Source organism: Hippopotamus amphibius, chromosome 4, assembly GCF_030028045.1.
Source record: "Hippopotamus amphibius kiboko isolate mHipAmp2 chromosome 4, mHipAmp2.hap2, whole genome shotgun sequence".
NCBI classification, from domain to species: domain Eukaryota; kingdom Metazoa; phylum Chordata; class Mammalia; order Artiodactyla; family Hippopotamidae; genus Hippopotamus; species Hippopotamus amphibius.
Window position 1 is genome coordinate 34,505,186 of NC_080189.1, and position 19,905 is coordinate 34,525,090.

Consider the following 19,905-nt stretch of genomic DNA (forward strand, 5'->3'; position numbering starts at 1 on the left):
GGTGTACCTCAAAAGCTGGTACAAGAGTGTAAAACCATTATATTCCAATAAAGAGCTTAAAAAAAAAAAAGCATAACAAAAATAACTAAATTAAAAAAAATGTATAAAGTAGGTGGAGTCATCCAAGATGGTGCAAAAAAAAAAAAAAAGAAAATAGACCTTGAGATTAAACCATTTGCAGGAGGTGACACACCTCAGTAATGGCAGTGCTGAGATAGCAATCCAGATGCCTGACCTCGAGGGCAGGACTCTTTTCACTAAACTGCAACAGCTTCCCAAGAAGGTCATTTAAATAAATTCACAGGATGTAGACAACTATTGAAATGAGGAACTTTTAAGTTCTTCACAACTTTAAAGAGCATTTTAAAAAGCCAAACACATGCTTTATTATTGGAGATTGGTCATTTTTCCAGATTAACTCACAGCAAGAAAATCTATGTCAATATCAGCAACTACTCTTCTCATATTGACTTTCCAAAAATAATTTTGGACTCTGGTCTGGCTTCATGGTACTGGTATTCAAGTACATGTGATTTATATTGTTTTACTTTCTTATTTAAAAAATTGAAAACATAAATATGAGTTTATTTAGGATTAGCAAGAGACTTTATTTCATGAAGAATGTGAAGTATGGTTAGTTTAAGAACATGCTATTCTATCATATTCATCAAGTGATAGGAAAGTTTATAGGGAACCTCTTACGTGCTGGGAAAACAAAAAAATTAAATTACTAATCTTGTGATTTTTCACAAATACCTTCCTGAATAAGCAATAACATGTATTTTTATATATTATGAGCTTTTAATAAGGAAAAATTAGGAAACTTTATTCATTAGTTTGATATGTAATAAAAGCAATAAACACATTTTATGAGTTCTAAAAAAGTTTATTATGGATACTAAGAAAGTCCCATCATCACCTGCCTCTTCCCCACCCCCAAATAAAAGAACCAACATATTTGCACATGAAACCTGGATTCACTTGGTACAAAATTTTAGTCTTTGAGATAAAACAATTAATGGCAAATCTCAGTAAAAAGTTATTTTGAAAATGATCAGTGCTATTCAGAAATAAGGAAATCATATATTCTACTTGCTATAAGTTAATAGGTTTTGTTATATGACTATGTGTATATATTTTGGCTTTAAAACTTGCCAATAGCTATTTGAAAAGACAGAAGCTCATGATTTATTTAAATAGGTATTTTATTAATCAAATACATTTTTTGAATCAACATATCAAAATATTTTTTAAAAACATCTTAAATGCAAGTTATAACTATAAAGTCATGAGACTGATTGACCTTTATAACTAACATAGGAACATCTATATAGTCAAGTGAGTAGTAATGCTTTAAGTTAATGATCATGAGAGTGTTTTCTAAGGATGCTACAATAGCCTAAGGCAGTTTTGAAAAATCTCTTTTGTAGCTACCTTCAAAGGGATATGGGTTTCATAATCTAATCATTCATTTGCTTTGGTCCCCAACAGTACTCCAGTTCAATCACCCTTTATATTCACTAGTCTTAGAAATTTGGGAAAATAAAATTAATTTTCATTGAATGAGGAGTTGTCATCTATGAAGATATTCAAAGGAATGTTCATCCAAGTTCCGATAGTAATTTTGAAATTTGATCAATTTACACACTTTTAAGGTGTGTAAATTATAGTTAACTACTCATATCAGACATCTTTTGTACATGCCCATCATTCTGAAATAGAGATTTTTTAAAACAGCAGTGACTTATAACACTGAAATAGGACTCTACAGTTCAAAAATAATAATTTTATACTGTGTAACAATACTCATATTAGAAAACATCTTGAAAGTTTGTAGTTGTTAGTTTTTAATTTATATATACGGAGCTCAGTAGCATGGACCCAATAGGTTGACAACTCTCCTGAAATTACTATGTGAATTACTGTAGTTAAAATCCTACTTAAGTGTCAGAAATAGTCTTTATTGTAAAATGTTATTAAATAGCACCAATATTACTAGAAGGTCTAGCAAAACATTAATAGGAAAGCAGAATACAGATTTAATTTCTAACTACAAGACAGAAAGCATCTCCTAGATGAAATCTCAATTAGGTTTGTATTAAGATCACAGATAGATAAACATTAGCCATAAAACATTTCAGGATTTTGCTTGGAAAAGTTAGAAAGAAAAGCCTTGTATATCTCTCTTTTACATTCTATTACCAAGGAAGATGCATATGCTTATGTAATCAAGACAGTGCAATCTCACCAATGAAGTTCCTTATGGAAGATACATTTATTCTTTCTATATATTAGCTCAAAAAGATAAACATAATGAGTGCTTTAAAGCAATCTGATTAGAGCAACATTTACAAGAAGTACAAAATATACAGTAAATTGAAACATCTTGTTAAATATGCCTGTAGGTTAACAATACCCTATTTAAAGGAACATATTTTCATGAATCTGTTTTCACATTTGTTTTATTATATTTGAGAGCCCCTATCATCACTGTATGCTTTCATTACTGTAAGTTCTAGAATCTTTGTATTATCTTATCTCTAAGTAGCCCCATAACTTTATCTGCAAAGTAATTTAAAAAGTATTACTTCCAGAGTAAAAAGAATAAGAAATTCCACATTTTTATGAGCAGTTGTGCACAAAACTATTGTAGTGTTTGAGAGAAGTGTCCCTTCATCACTATAGATTCATCATTATAAAATGTATACTTTCATACTAAAGCAAAAACTGTCTGCCTTCAAAATGAAGTGTTGCCAACCTACTAAATAATAATGCTTACTTTCTAACTTTGAGAAAGAAAGAAATTATTTAGATATGAGATCCTTGGCTTTTAATTAGAAAAGCATTATTTGAAGAGATCTGCCAAGGAACATTTCTACATGTGGTTCTTAATTTGAACATTTGGGGAATTAACAGAACAGTAGTGCTTTTATGTTATAATAACAAAGAAGTATTACAGTATCCAAATCTCTGGACCTGGAGTCCAAGTATTCAGTCGTGGCTCAGTTGCAGGCTGACAGAAGAGAAGCTGCGTCCTACGCTCGTACACAGTGGAGCAATGACAACATGTGTCACACTTTTCCATATTGTCTGCACTGAAGGCAGGACCATTAGGCAGGTCTTTACAAAAGGCATTATAATCCTGGAAATGGAGGAAGAGAGATGTGTAAGGATTATTGGTGTTACCAAATAAAGCCATTGACTCTTGCATATGCATGAAACGATATAACAATGGCCCAGTTCACCTAAGCCTGACGTAGCACTTGAAACAAATCAACAGTGACCCACATCATGAGGAGATTCACAGAAAGTTCGTTGCTTAAAAACAATATGTACAAGCATGTACATGGTAAATACCAATATTCTTTCTATTGGTGGCAGGCAATCTAAAATAGTAAAGCAAAAAATAAACAAAATAGTAAATTTATTTACCTGATCTCTGCCCCTAAACATTAACCTGCCTAAATCTACATATTTCTCCTGATGTTACACTCCCTAGTAGCTTTTCCTGTTGTTTCATCCCACTTCCCTCCCCGTTAGACCAGGCTGGGTTGGATACTTCTTTTTTGTGTTTCTAAAGTACTGAAACAAACTTCTTAATCCTCAAATTTACCAAAAGATATCATAAATAGATGCTTATATTTCTTTCTTTCCTATTAGAATGTAAGCTTTTTAAGTGAGAACATCCTTTACCCTTAGTAAATATTTGAGCTGAAATGAATTTAGCATTCTCTTATGCTTTATATTATTTTTTCATAGTAATTGCACACACTGAAAGAGTTGTGTAGTACATTTAAAAGAGCCCTTCAATTATGTCAGAACTCTCAGACAAGAAAAACTGGAGTATTCTGAATTTATTTTTTCTGTATGCCTTTTCTTAAGATAACTACATACTTTCATATTCCTCAGGCTGGTTAATTTTTTCTGTAATCCTCTGAATAATGTTCCTTGTCATAGTTCTTTTTGGGCACAAAAGTATTTGTGAACTCTCAGGTTCTATTGCTGGAGGGCTTCAATAGAATTTTTATTATTACTTGGGTGGGCACAAAGAAGTAAGGCTGATTTTCTTGGTTTGCTATTAAAATATGACTTAAATAAAGGTCTGTTGTATTTAGCCCAAAGTGAAGAGAAGATCAGGCATTTGTCTGATTGATTGAGATATTTTTAGAATACTGAATTATTCATATTGACTGTCTACATAGGTTATATTTATCTTGTATTTTATTCTAAGTGCTAAGGATTTGAAGCAATATTTTAAACAAAATTAATTACTAGGTGTTTCAGAGCTAAATAGTTGAATAGAAACCTGAATGATGGCAACTTTTGACTTCTTATCCCATTATGTTTCTCACTTGATATGTGGCCTTGGGCAATTCACTACAAATTAAAGTAAAAACAGGAAATCTTACAGACCGGCTATCAGGACTAACACTTACTATGTATTCCTGACATGTCCATATGATGCTGTCATTATAATGAATAATAAATACAACTATTTTGAAGTCAGAATATATAATGAAAACAATTATGACAAAATAATCTCAAACTGACTTAAGTTTAGGTTGGAAAGCTTCCTAACCAAATTCACTTCCCTCAGAATATAATGCACTTTTCATTCTTTTTTAGGCTGAGAAATATTCTATCCCCTAACTGCTTAGATCTCCATGTCCTAAGAGAGAATTAAGCACAGGACAAAGGTGCAGCAAAATGCAGTTGTCCACATTTGAGGACTCAGTTCATAGGATGTGGTGAACTCATTTTATTTTCTTCAAGTTGTTGTTCTCTCACTTTGGATCAGAGGATCCAATGATCCTCTGGCAACAACTTAAATTGTGTTCTCAACATCCCAGTTAGTTTCCTTTCTGGAACTCCAGGCATTTGGAGTGACCCAAAACTTGGTTGAGGCTCAGTGTGACCAACCAAATATTTCTTAAATAAATTTATAATTAGCAAGATTATATATCCATCCATTGGATAATAAATCCATTAGAACTCAGACTTTTGTTTAGCTTTGTATTAACTATAGTGTCATGCAGATTGCCTTGTCACAGCAACTTGCTGTATTAAAAACTCTTCTAGGAAATAAGACTGCTACTAGTGCATTTCCATCAGTTGGACCACCTATTTGAATTGCAACAAAAATGAAAGGTAGAGGGGTTCACATTTCTTTGGTATGATCCATTTATGACCAACAACCTGTGGTCACCAAATGTCATACACCTCAGTCTATGATATGGACTCAAACCAATTCACTGGTCCCTAATGACCTGTACTTCTGGCCTAGGATCCAAAATCACCAGACTGAGTTCTGAATGTTTTGTGTTTTGAGTGTTTCTAAGTGTTTGAGTGTTTTGTTGTTGTAGTTGTTTGTTTGTTTAAATAATCTAAAGTCAGATCTGTTGTAACCATGCAATGTGATTCAAAGAGCTTATTACTGCATATTTTCATAGCCTTGATCACCAAAAAAAAAAGTTTACTCAAATAGGTTTGCTCTTCTATAAGGCCTCTCTGTGATCTAGTCTTACTGTGTCACTGGAATGTAATACATGAATGATAAATCTATTTTATAAAGGTATAAACTAACTTTTAAATATTTTTGTTTGAAGTTTCTCCTCTACTTACAATCACAGCTGCCTGATGACAAATGTATGACAGTTAAATATTAATGTCCCACATGAATGTAATTTGAAAATAAGCTGAAGTTAAATAATACATTTTCTGTGGCTGAAAAAGAAGTGGTTTGATGATTCACCGCTGGAAGCACTACACAAAAAACATCTCCCATCCTCAGCAGAGCCAGGTGGAGAGAAGCATCATTTGATTAATTGTAGTTTTACTTATATCTTGCCACCATTTAGTAAATGAAAACCTTTTGGTTGTCAGTTATTCCACAAGTGCTTTAGGAAAGCCTAGCTGTGTTGACTGGTACTCTATATTTCCAAATAGCTTCAAAGCCAATATTTCACAATATGCTATGTGGTCACTCAGTTTTTCACATTTTGGAAAGTGAGAAAATGGACATAGAGGTTAGATGACTGGTTTTATTCAAGTAGGAAACCAAAATTTTATGCGCTGACATGGGCATCTTTTAAAAATTCTCTGCTAATGTCAAAATATAAGCTAACTATACATCCTTTCTGGATCTGCTCATGTAAAAAGGCAAAGATTTTCATTCCTCTGGCAGTTTTTTGCCACTTTCAATATAGTTTAGTTGTTTATAGTTTTTAGTGATGAAATTAAATTGATGTTTGTTGTTTATCCTTTACTTACTGGGTGAATCCTTTACTTTTTTACTTACTTCAATTTATCCTTTAAAAGCCTTTTTAGACTCTTCTCTTTCTTAGCCTTCTCTGTGCTTCCCTCCTTCACCGATTTAACTGAGTTTTCCTCAGCAGTCACCTCTGTACCTAGCCAGTTGCCCTGATGTGCTGCGAGTAAGCTGAAGGCAGATCTTGCATCTTATTCATTTTGGGCCCAGTGTTCAGCACAAACTAAGCACTCAATCAATTTTCTTGGTTGAACTAACTAGCTAGCTAACTGACTAAAGAAATTGATTCATATTGTGAAGGGGAATGGAGAACAATTTCATAACTTCTAACAATGAACACAACATGTATTGGGGTGTGGCAATACCATAAAAAGTGATTAAGGAAGACATGGAGGCATCTGGGGTTATACATTTCTCCAGGACTGCCCTAAAAAGCATGCTTGGCAATTGTTGCCATACCAGGGATGATCAGAATGTTCTTTCTCTCAGAATAAAGTGGACATCTTTTAAAACAACAATAATAAACCTTCTTTGTAAAATATGACATTTCCTTTAAAATTTTTTAATGCTTAAAAATGTTCTCTAAAGCTTTATGATGCATTTTGCGTGTGAATAAAGTTACTCAAAATGTCCTAAAGGCTTCTATATTTATTTTCCCTTTAACTAGATGCCACTCCCATTGGTGCCTCAGAGGTGAAAAAGTAACTTGGAAGGCTTCTCATTTCATTATCCTGCAGTTTGGGTTTTCATTCATTTGTGCTGGGGGCCCCTTGACCTTAATTGTGCACACCTTGCATCTCCTCTGGTCTCATCCTTGCCATTTGCCAGTGGCAGGATTGGAGCAGCCTCTCCATAGCACTGCTTAACCAGGTCTGACATCCCTCTGCAATGATACTGTCACTGGCATTCTGCTCAGAGATCACTTTTGTTTTACCCCAAGCACAGGTGGTGACTGAATAACAGGTGATGAAAGAAATAAGAGCCCTACCCAGAACCACAGGCACAAGTCAAAATAGGGCCCTATGAGAGAGCAGCCTGTGGCAGGAAGCGTGGATTCCAGATCTCCACCTCCACAGTCAGCTGGGCCTTAGTATTTAGAAGGAAAATCACACCAAGGATAGAGGGACATTCCTTCTTCTGTTTAAACTCCTAACCCAACCTACAATTCTAAAGTAAGCACACTCCCTTTCAAGGCCTCCCAGTTCCTGCTACTGCGTTGGGAGACGATGTGCCTTCTTTCCCTCTCAAGCTGGCCTGGGAGAAGGGGAGGCCGGGGGCAGGTGGCAAAGAACAATCCTACGTTTCAGAAAGCCGGCCCACCCCAGTGTGCCCCTTCTCACCAGATGTGCAGACAGCTGAGGGTGGCAAAGAGAATTCCTGCAGCGAAAGCCAAGGGGATGGCCAGGAACACCGTCAGGAACTTGTAGATCACGTATTTGCTGATTTCAAAGAGAGCGTGGCTGCAGATCCACACTTTGTCAAAAGAGTGCGTAGACACGGGCTCTGCAATCACATCCTCGAATCCCACCTGCGGAGACAAGACTCTGGGATCCAGGAGAGGTCGGGGTGGGAGAAACAAGAAAGACTTGGCTGGGGTGCCCTACCTTCTCTTAGGGTCACGGTAGGTGCACAGGAATTTGTCTAAGAATTCCTGGCTAAGCAGCCCACGGCGGGAATCTGGGTCCCGGACCCCGCGGGGCTGACCCAGTGGAGAGGGTGGGAGTTGGGGTCGGAGCAGGGTAAAGGGGGCACCCCCACTCCTAGGCCTTGGCGGGGCTCGGGCCAACCTCAGGCCCAGGGTAGGACCCGCCCCGGGCTTCACCTTGAGATGCGAGTTGAGCTGGTGGGGATCTCGGTCGCTGCCCGGGTCCACGAACTTCTCCGGGTCGGCGTAATCTACGCCGCTGTGGCGGCTGTAGGAGTCGTCGTCCATGAAGAGTTGGACATCCGCCTTCTCGGTCTGCAGCCCCATAGCGGCGCTTGGTGCGCGGCAGCTGCAACCCGGCTGGAGCGGCGCGGCTCCCGGCAGGCGCGGCTTCCCCTTCCAGTAGCGCCCGGCCCCGCCCCGCCTCGCCTCGCCTCGCCTCGCCTCGCCTCGCCTCGCCCGGCGCGGCCTCGGCGGTAGCTTCCCGCTGCCGGCTCCTGCTCCCGGGCCGCGCTACCCGAGTCCCGCCCCGCGGCCCAGCCAGGGGGCGGGGGCCGAACGCAGCCCGCGAGGTGGCTCCCGGCCTGCGCACCCCGCAGCCCCTTCCTGGCCGGGTCCTGGTCCGGCCCAAGGCCAGGAGAAGGATCAGGGGGATGTCCCAGCCAGGCAGATCCCGGCCCTGCCCAGATGGCAAAGAGTGTCTCGGGGATGAGGACCCGAATTCCGCCCACAGAGGGGCCGGAAGGCTTTTTGAGTCACATTGCACAACACCCAGAACTGGATGCCTAAGAGCCGTTAGGTTGACCCAGCGATAGGGGACACACTGCAGGGAGGCAGCGTGGTGGTTAAGAGCGTGGGGTATCGAGTATGGAGGCCTGTCTTCACCTGCAGGCTCTACCGTTTACCTTGTGTGCTCTGGAGCAAGATTCTGAGCCTCTTGGAACCTCAAATGCCTCCTTATAAAATGGGGGCAGCATGCCTGCTTCACAGAGCCGTCGCGTGAGAATTAAATGAGGTAATTCAAGTAAAACTCTTAAGGTCCCTACACACAGTATGCTTCCAACCAACATTGTTACTGCTGCACTGTGAGATAGGAGCCATAATACACCTGATTGCCAGGCAACTTTGCAAGTGTCAGGGGACGCCGCAAGCACATCAGCTATTCAGTTATCCCAGGGCCCATAGAGTATGTGAGTCTGCTGGAGGCACCATGTGAATATGGAATTTGGTACATGAGCCTCCTGCCCCTAAGGGTTTGCATCTTCAGACCATGAGGGGAGGTCTGATATTTTCCCCCCCCTCTCTCTCTAAATTATAGCCTACTTTTCTTTTGGATCAGATCCTGTTGAAAGATTTCAGGTATCTCTAAGATGCAGTCACGTCTGCAACTACCTTGCAGGAATCATGTAAACAAACCCCTATCATAAATCCACACTGTGGTAGATGAACCAGCCTATGAACTACTCACACAAACGCTTTCAGAAGGGAGGAGCTTGCATGTTCATAAAGGGTCTAAGTCTGGTGGACTTACACTGGAGGAGGAAAAGCACCTAGTGAAAATTTGCCAAAAGCAAAATAATGGGTCCTAGGGTTGAGAGGGTGCCTGCAGCTTGCTCAGAGCCTAAGACATACTAGGCACCCCATAGGTATTGCTGAATGCAGGAACTCACTGAACATATCAAACCCCCTTGTGTGGACTAGATTTGAAGAATTACTTCTTCTGGAAGAAAAAGACTATTTTGGAAAAAATTTAAAAAACAGCAGGATCTGAATTGGAAAAATACTTTAGAGCCCAAATTCAATAGTCTAATAATTAAATAAAAAGTTTACCTACTGCTACTGCTGCGTATGGATGGCAGTATTGTAACACTGTGGAGTGTTACATGGTTGAATCTCACGCAAACTGTGTCCCTTCTCTCCCAGAGGTAGTTCTGCTTGCCCTTTCCAAAGCAGACTTGACTCTGAGAGTTGGGACTTTTTTAGAGTTGTTGCCCAACAACTGTTTATCAAAATGCATAGAAAACATTTATCCTTAAGGAAATCTGTTATATCAATTACCAGGAAATGGAAAAGAAGAGAGAGTTTACAGTTAAATAACATTTTGTACAAATTTATTTTCCTCAAACTCAAAATTCAAGTTTTAAGTTTAAGATTTCAAGATGTTTCATCCAAAGAAGAAAGTCATTCCCACAATGCTAGAGTGGGCTTAAGCAGTGGCTGAAAGTCTGGCATTAGGGCTTCTTTCCTCATCCTTCTTCGTCCTGCCACATTTACGTTTCCAGTGGGATTAGTAAGTACAGTTACAGTGGGATCACAAGTAATTGACTCATTTTTTCAGGTGGCAGGGAGAAGAGGCCAAAAGGAAGGTGAAATTAACATGGTTTTAATGGGATAGCTTAGATTATAGATTCATTTGTAAAATGGTAGATATCTATGAAAAAGTGTCTCTAAAACCTAAGTTAAAAAAACCCCATCTAGGACTTCCCTGGTGGCGCAGTGGTTAAGGGTCTGCCTGCCAATGTAGGGGACACAGGTTTGATCCCTGGTCCAGGAAGATCCCACATGCCGGGGAGCACCTAAGCTCATGTGCCACAACTACTGAGCCCATGTGCTGCAACTACTGAAGCCTGCATGCCTAGAGCTTGTGTTCCTCAAGGAAAGAAGCCACCGCAATGAGAAGCTTGTGCACCACAACAAAGAGTAGCCCTGCTCACCACAGAGAAGGCTTGCATGCAGCAACTAAGACCCAACACAGCCAAAAATAAAAACAAATTAAAAAAAAAAAAGAAATCCATCTAGACCAATCTAGATTTGTTGTATTTAATGTGAAACTTAAAAGAGAACAATTCATTTGTCCATTCGTTTACAGATTTATCCCTCCCCCGCCCCTTCCCCTTTGGTAACCATAAGTTTGTTTTGTATGTCTGTGGGTCTATTTCTGTTTTGAGTTTAAGTTCATTTGCATATTTTTTTTTCAGATTCCATATATAATTGATATCATATGATATTTGTCTTTCTCTGGCTTACTTCACTTAGTATGATAATCTCTAGGTCTATGCATGTTGCTGCAAATGGCATTATTTCATTCTTTTTTATGGCTAATAGTCCATTGTGTATATATATATACCACATCTTCTTTATCCATACATCTGTCAATGAACATTTAGGTTGCTTCCATGTGTTGGCTATTGTAAATAGTGCTGTAATGAAGGTTCTTATTTTTGATGAAATTCTTGTCCATTTCACTGTTTTAAAACATAAAAAAATTTTAAGATGAGCTATAAAAATGATTTTGCTTATCCTATTAGTAAATGCTTAGAAAATCTTAGCTACTGTTCTCAAGGAGTTTAAATCAGAGTGATTACCACAGCAAATAGTATCCTGTTTCTTCTAACTGGGAGATCTACCAGGAAAGGGGGCAGAGAGGAGGTGGGTGGGAGCTAAATGGCCGAACACTCTCTAGGATCTCCCATACCACAGAATTACTCTCCAGTAAGCTCTCTTTAATTTTTTAAAAATTGCCCTATAACTCAAGGAACTAAAAAATTTCATAACAAATCCCATACCAGTGCATTTATTTTCTGTTATCACAGAAAACATGACAAGAGGGCTGATTTTCCAATGCTTATATATTTGAAGAATAACAACTTGATATGTTAGTATTTGTGAGTAGGATAGTTTATAGCCATTTTGTTCTTCACCTTTCTCAGCATAGTGTCTGAGAAAGGAGGTTATATTTCTGGTTCCTTGAAAATTGTATGTGAATACTTTTATGAATAAAAATATCTATTTTTTTCTCCAGTTTTTTATTTTTTCCAGGTCACATATGTGTATTTTTTTCCCATCTGCATAGCTTACACGCAACTTTAGGCAGGGTCTGTTCAAATGATCCTTGTGAAAATTGGTTATTAATGAAAATAATGACTTCTTGATTTCACTATTACGGTTTAATCATATTTAAAGCATTTGTATTAGGCAGGGTTTCTCAGCTTCAACACTATTCATATTTTGGACCAGATTATTCTTTGTTGTAGGGAGCTGTTCTGTGCATTGAAGGATGTTTAGCAGTATCCCTGGCCTCTACCCACTAGGTGCCAATAGTACTCCCCAGTCATGACAACCAAAAATACTTCCACACATTGCCAAATGTCCCCTGGGGGCCAAAATTACCTTCTTCCTCCTTTCCTGGGGTGAGAGCCATTGGATAAGATATTGCTGAAACAGTTCTTCATGTGAATGGGAAAAGTTAAGCTCTCGCTGTCCATTTACAAACCCATGCTTATATCTCAGAATTGTAATACCAAGTTGTCAGAAACTCCAGAGATTTTTTAAAATTAAACTTAGGGATATTTGTTTGCCCTGTAAAAATTTCAGAACTCATTATCATTGATTAAATTGCAGATTTTCAATACAATGCTGGTATAATTTGAGGAATGTACATATACCTCATTGAGACCGAAAAGAAGCAACTGCTAGGCCCTATCTACCTTGCAGCCTCCTACACTTTCCTCCAAAGGCCAGGGCTGTTTGAATAATTATAGCTGGAAAAAAGAGAACTAGGGGCTTCTTAATTCCATCTTAAGGCTGTAAAATTTAGTAATTTTTGACACTCTTCAGCAACTGAATAGCTTTTGCAAGTTTTAGGTGACCTTAACTGAGAAGTCCATAGATTTGTTAATGGAACAGCTAGGTGGTTGCTTACCAAGTCCTTTAAGCGTCCCTTCCCAGACTTGCTTGCTGGCAGCAAGGCAAAGCCTGAGAAATTTGGAAAGACCTGCAGTATCTTTCATGAGCCATTCTCTTTGTGGATAGCGGGATTTGCATAAACTTCCTTGTATAACTTTCTATTCTCTACTGTCTTCATTCATGTATCTTTTTATCTTCTCCCCCCTTCACCCCTACTCTCCAATTATCCCCTCCTCAAGGCTCCCACAAAAAAGTTTAAGGGAACAAATAAAAATGTCTGTTATTAAAGTTATTCAATAATCAACTTTTGTGAACTGGTGCCAGGGAGTTGTATGGCATTTAATGAAAACTTGTTCATTTTTTTTCCTTACCTGTCACTTGTCTCTTTGTTCACATTTTGGGTAAAATTAGCCTTGTACCAGTGAACCAGGAAATTCTGAGTTTAATATTAAGGCACAGTAGCTTGTTTGTAATTGGTGCCAACTTAATCTTCTTGGCAGTTTCAAATAGTACCTCCTCTAGCCGAAACTACTTTTCATACACAAGAATTTCCAGAATTAACTTTTGTTTGGGAATACTATTAGAGAGGAAGAAGGTACACTCCTGAAAAGTCTATATTCATGACTAGGACTGACAGGACAGGTCATTCCATTCTCATTCGAAACAATACACGACAATTAATTTTGGATTTATTTTATCCTGTTTTCCATAAGTAAAGGATGTTCCTGTTTAATCTTTTGAGTATCCCATTGATTTCTGGAATACTGTATGTATAAATAAGACATGTCCACAGGACTTTGATATTTTATCTTTCCAGAACATGAAATAGGCACTAAGTGTTGGTGAGCACTAACTAATTTTCAAATTAAACTCTTATTAAGTACAACTTCCTCTACATTCAAATAGGAACATATTTCTGCAAAGCTGCAAAGTTAAATGTTTTTCAAATACCAATTGAAATGTGCACAATAAGATTACTAGTTACCAAAACAAAAGATTAAGGGGTTGTTATCTTAATTTGGGGTTTTATTTTGGACAAAAAAATATTATAGCTCAATTATGAAGCTTTTGTTTTCTCTAGTAATTCTTGTTTTTGCAAATGTTATTCTACTTTCATTTAGAGTAAATGTCAATTTTTGAAAATAACAGTTAATTTACATTAGTTAAGAGAAAAAAGTATGGGAAGTTTTTTGTTTGCTTGTTTTGGTTGTTAGTTTTTGTTTTTAATAAATTTTACTCTTATTGCATATTTCCAATAGAAGAATAAAGACAAAAACACAGAATGCCTTCCACCTGGTTCTTGTAAATTACTGTTTTGGTGTCTGTTAGGTGACCTTTAATGCTTAAGAGAGTCATCTGCGAGTCAAAAGCAAAGGGAATCCAATCGCATGGAGCAGATGGAAGTCTGGGAGGCTGCCAAGGGGCTGGGCAGAAAAATTTTTAGATTATATTTTCCTATCAGTAAATATCTGGGAAGAATTTTGTTTCCAGAGAGTTTACGAAAAGAATGTCTATTTTTGTTCTGTGGTTACATGAAACTGTAAGGCAGATTTCTACACTACATAAAGGCATGAAATAAATTAGTCAGTTTAGGTGTCTGTATCCATTCTTTCTGGGCCACTGAAGGCTAGTAAGCCCCTCAATGCCTGCCAACTGTTTATTAACTTCTAGATTCCTTGTTTAGAATAGAGAGAAGATTGGATCCAAAAGTAGATATTAAAGTTACTCTATTAAATACATTATCAGTAGGACTATTGACATTCTTGTGTGTCTGAATAAGGTAGTTCTTTTCTAGTTAAATAATTACTAAATGAATAAACATATTATTTCAAAAACAACTTTGGTAGATGCTTGCATTTTCTTTAAAAAAAGATAAGAACCCTTTAAAGCATTCAGAACATTCTTATCATGCTAACCTCAAGAGAAACAACAAACTTCATTGAAATATGCACAGTTTCCTATAACATCTGTATTTATGTCACCATCTTACTTTTGGAATATGATAACAATTATTTACAAGATAAGTGGAGTGACTAGTTTCCCCTTAATGATAGTAAATGAATGTAAAATTCTGCTTGTCACTTATTATCAGTCTATATACATTCACATAATTACACATTTTACTAACAAGTATGCTTTTTTTCCTTTTTAAAAAGTATTATGGTCATTGGAAGCTCTTGGATAAACAAGTCACTGAAAATAAACTTTGATAGTAAAACACTGTGGTCCTGAAAAACTGCACAATACTTTATTTGGAAATAGTAGAATTTGCAGAATGTTGCTGTAAAGGGCATGCTACTCAAATTACTTGGTTCTGAGGACTCTTACTATGAAAGCAAAGTATTTTCTGAAGGAGTAGAACACAAATAGCTAAATGTTTGTGCCAAAAAATAGAGTTATTATTTTACCATCTTGGAAAAAGCCTATTCAATTTCACCATGTATGTATTGCAAGTCTTTTTCATTAAAAAGATAGCATAATAGAAGAAGCAAGAGGTGACAAATAAACAACTGTTTAGGTTTGTTATTTTTAGCTATAGGACACTGATAATCTATCAGAGTTGGACTGTCCTTTAGGAAAAGATTAAAATGCAGTTAAATTTCTTGTAGGTGTAGGGAGATGTTTTGGGATATTAAAACCTACTTTAGAAGCCTACACTCCTGCCATGGATCTTAATTTCCCCTGAGTTTCATTGGTGTTTTCTTGTTGTTTTTTTCCTGCCAGAGAAAGTGCTTCCATGACAGAACTGTTTTCCTCTTTCTCACCTTTCGTTGTCTCCTTCCTCTCTCTTTCTTGCTCTCTTCCTTTCCAAAGTGTTATTTTCCCTAGTCACAGCCTTACTCACTAACAACATCTCAGGACTGGGAAGAACTTTAGAAGTTCTTTACTAATGACCACCATCAACAAATCGTCATAAGTGGCATACAGGCTCTGCTGGAATATTTAGCAACGGGGAATTACTTTATAAAGCAACCCAAATATGGCTGTTATAAAATTCTTCATTATATGTGCCAGGGTCGTCTATCTGCCTAAAATTCTTCCGCCCTCCCTCCTTCTCTCCCTTCCTTACTTTCTTCTTTTATCTCTTTCTCTTTCTATCATCTTCTGCCTTCTATAGCTAAAAAAAGTGTGAAATGTCAGCCCTTGAAGTACTTGAAAGTACTTTCTAAACACCAGTCCCTACTGAATCTCTTTCCTAGCTAAACAAATATTTCCTTCAGTTGTTCTTCATGTGTCACTGTTTCTAACGCCGTCTTATAATTTTCTTATTCTCTGAACCTGTTCCATATCTCAAAAACCATACTTAAAGTATAACACTTGGTCTGAGGTCTGAGCAATGCAGGGTAAAGCAAGAATGCTATATTACCTTCTTCATATTCACCACTAGACTGTTTGGGGTTTTTTTTTGGCTACTCTGTCCTAGTGCTGATTCAAATTAATCCTGTTGGATATTAAAATTTCCAAGTCTTTTGTACTCACTTGTATTTTGGTTAGGTCACATTGCTCATATGAAGTAATTAATGATTTGAATATAAGAGGATGACTATATTATTCCTATTAAATGGTGTCAGGCTTTGAGTTGTTTTCTTATTTGTGACTGTTTTCAGTGTCTTACATTACTGTTAAACTGTGATTTTGCTTATACCTTTTTACAGAGTCACTCACTGATAAAATGTTGAATAAATCAGGGTTGAGAACCAACTTATGAAGCATTCCAGTTTAGTGGCTATAAATAAAGATGATTTCTAAATTTATAGCTCTAGCTGTGCCTGTTTCCAAGCTTCAAATTCATATATCCTTCTGACAACTTTGACATTTCACACTTTATGTATGCAAAAAACTAGCTCTTGATGTCTACGCCCATAGCTGACCCGCTGGTCATTCTCACCACACAGTTGGTCAAACTCAAAAATTATGACCCAGCTCTATTTTCTCCATTTCCTTCACTGCTTCCTTCCCCATCAAGTCTATTAGTTCTATCTTCAAAACCAATACTTTCACCTTCTTCCATATTCCCTTCCCTTCCCTAGTCTAAGTTCACATCTTACCTGAACCATCTCAATAGGCTCCATGTTTGACTCTGCACCCACTCTTCTCCCAGAAATTGCTTTCTCCACACAACAGCCAAAGAATCTTTTAATGCAGAACTACCATATGATCCAGCAATTCCACTGAGGGTTATTTATCTGAAGGAAACAAAAACACTAACTCGAAAAAATATTAGCACCCGCATGTTCACTGCAGCATTATTTACAATAGCCATGACATGGAAATAGCCTAAGCACCCATCAACAGATGAATGGATAAACAAACAAATGTGGCAAATATGTACAATGGAATATTAGCCATAAAAAGAAGAAAATCCTGCCATTGGAAAACATGGATGAAACGTGAGGACATTATGTTAACTAAAATAAGTTAGACAGAGAAAGACAAATAGTGTATGATCTCACTTATATGTGGAATCTAAAAAGAAGAGCTAGAACTTGTAGATACAGAGAACAGATTGGTGGTTAGGGAAGGTGGGAAGTGGATGAAATGGGTAAAGGGGGTCAAAAGTTACAAGCTTGCAGTAATAAAATAAGTCTTGGAGATGTAATGTACAACATGGTGACTATAGTCAATAATACTGTATTGTACATTTGAAGGTTGCTAAGAGAGTAGATCTTAAAAGCTCTCATCACAAGAAAAAAATGTATAAATATGTGTGATGATGGATGTTAATTAGACTTATTGTGAAAACATGCATAATTTAATGAATATTCTTTTTGAAGTATTTAATGAATATTCTTATAAAGTGTAATATATACACAGTGAAATATATATACAGCAATATATGTATATACCAAATCATAAATATGCAGCTCAATGAGCTGTCACAAGGTAAACGTATCCTATAACCTCCACCCAGATCAAGAAATAGGAGAAGATCCACTGAATTAAAGGGTAAATGTATGTTCAATTATAATAGATACATCCAATTTGATAAAGTGATTATACTAATTTATACTCCCACCAGCAGTAAATAAGAGTTCTAGTTACTCCACATCATCACCATTTGCACCTATAACTTTGCATTTAAATAGCGAAAACAATGTAAGAATTAGATAATTCAACAAAAATAGAAGAAAATATTAAGATTGTCAACATCAAGAGTAAAAAGGTGATGGATCCCTGTGGTTATTTTAAAACCAGGAGATAGATGAAAAGCAAACCAAGTACTGGTTTGAGACTGATATTCTTTCCAAGGGGTGGGTCACTGGAAACCATACACTCATAGGAACACACTAGAGGCCAAAATAATCAACATAGCTAAAATGTCCCTTTGGGAAGTGGGAAATGCATTCTTATTCACTGTGCTTGCTTCCTGGGAAGGGATAATATCAAGTGTTAGGGGAAATATCTTGCTTTTACAAACAGCCTTTTGAAATATCTTATTATGAGTAAGCAAGTTATTTTTCTGCAAATATGTTGACACATCCAGTATCACAACTCTTCGTTTACATGTCCATGACTTCTCTATTTCTCTTGTCTTTGTTGTCTCTTCAGTCTAGTTGCTCACCTGGTTTTTAATCTTCCTCAGACATACATATTCCCTTTTAGCTTAACTTAATACAACTTTAAAAAATATATAAATCTGTAGCACATTTACAAATCTATAATTTTGATGTCCAGTGATGGCAGTTGAGAAGTACTGATCTAATTTCTTGGTGATTCTGATTAACCTTCATGGTGTAAAGACAGTGTTAGCATCTCCGGTCCAAACCAAAACATTTTTGAGAGTGAAAGGGGGACACTGTTGGTAATTACATCAGGATAACCAGCATAGACAGAGATTGTCATGGGCAAATTGGGACCTATTGCCATCTGAGCTGGATAACAGTCTCCAGACCATCTTGCTTTCCCATTTCCTGGGCTATGGATGGTGGACACTGTAATTTTGTTTCTTTAAAGGGATGGGGGTTGTTCAGGAGATCAAGGAAAGGAGAATCCACCTCCCCCAAAGAATCACGTAGTAGAAAAAACATGAATTTAGAGTTAAGTTTTAATTCCTGTTCTAAAAATCACCATCCGTGTAACTTTGTTATTCAATCTCTTTTATCGTTGGATTCCTCATTGAAAAATGGAGTGACGTAAGAATGAAGCAAAATGCCAGAGAAAGTGTTTAACTCTGCCATTACCAGGAAAGATGCTCAATACATATTTTTCTCCCAAGAGAGTCAATGCTTGCAAATAACAAGATAATCAAAGGGAGAGGAGGTGACCTCATACTGAATAAGGTCCAATTCTCTCACCCAACTTATAATTCTTAATATTGTATGTATCTTTTATATTTTTCTTCAAATACTTTTATATTTGCTTCTAAGAACTGTCCTGAGAGAAAGGCAGGGCAATTTTTATTATACCCATATTAGAGACAAAGAAACAGAGGCTCAGAGATGTTCATAGTTTAGACAAAGTTGCCATGGTTATTAAATGTAAGGTGCAGGATGTAAACCCAAGTCTCTTGCATCTTGGTCTAGGACTTTTTTTTTTAACATGTCTGGCTCTTCCTGCCTTTTTTGGGTGCATGGGTAATTAATTAACTCTGGTCCCCAGGCTTGAGATAAGACAGATTTGAAAGGAACCTTTTAATAAAATATTTAAGGTGTGTTTGCTTGTATGATATGCTTTGCTTTATTTTTTGACACAAGTGATGTGTTGATTGTAGTTCTGAAAGCAGCTAAAGGATAAAAATCACTAACCTTTTATTATCTGCATGTGTATTACACATTTTATGGTTATTCTAAGACAAATGTTCAGTTCTGCAGTTGCTTTTCCCTGGAAACACCTCAGATATTTTTGCATCAGCCCTCTATAAAGCACATAAATTATTTCAAAGGCAAATGAAAAGTAAATCAGAGCCCAACTATTGTTTAAGATTATTCTCCACTGCCTTTTTCAACTGATAGTATGAGAAAGCTAGAGTTAATCCCAAAACCTTGGAGCTTAATAGTCAAGACATTGCTAGTTATTCAACACAAAGGAAAGAAAGGGAAACAGGTGCACAATGTTCCAACTCAATGGGAGTGGCTCATGCTTCTTCAAGGGAGGTGGGCTGACCCTGAGCACAGGGATGGAAGGGGCCACCCACATGGCTTCAGGTTCAGCCTAAATAGTTCTGAAGTGCCTCAGAAAACACTGGACTAGAAGAGTAGAAAGAAGTACGTGTACTTTGTATGACTTGAGAGATTGGTCCAAAGAGAAGATAGAATCCATATGGAAATAATTTAGACATATTTTTAGGTTTCCTTTTTTAAAATGA

General features: G+C 37.3%; 1 protein-coding gene across 2 annotated transcripts; it reads right to left on the bottom strand.

Annotated features, from left to right (window-relative positions):
- Window positions 1-872: 872 nt before the first annotated feature.
- Window positions 873-8,608, bottom strand: CAV2 (caveolin 2). 2 transcript variants are annotated; one of them, XM_057733711.1, is made up of 3 exons: window positions 8,091-8,587; window positions 7,609-7,796; window positions 873-3,142 (listed from the first exon to the last, which is right to left on the bottom strand). In XM_057733711.1, the coding sequence occupies exons 1-3, from the start codon at window positions 8,238-8,240 to the stop codon at window positions 2,992-2,994; spliced, it is 489 nt and encodes a 162-aa protein (XP_057589694.1). In that variant the 5' UTR covers window positions 8,241-8,587; the 3' UTR covers window positions 873-2,991. The 2 variants fall into 2 exon arrangements, with proteins under 2 accessions (XP_057589694.1, XP_057589695.1); XM_057733712.1 differs by lacking the exon at window positions 7,609-7,796 and having other exon boundaries at window positions 877-3,142; window positions 8,091-8,608.
- Window positions 8,609-19,905: the final 11,297 nt, after the last annotated feature.

Coding starts and splice junctions, on each gene's coding strand:
- CAV2 (XM_057733711.1), bottom strand. CDS start 8,240: ATGGGGCTGCAGACCGAGAAGGCGGATGTCCAACTCTTCATGGACGAC. Junction 7,797..8,090: donor AGCTCAACTCGCATCTCAAG/GTGAAGCCCGGG, acceptor TTGTCTCCGCAG/GTGGGATTCGAGGATGTGAT. Junction 3,143..7,608: donor CTCAGCTGTCTGCACATCTG/GTGAGAAGGGGC, acceptor CTCCATTTCCAG/GATTATAATGCCTTTTGTAA.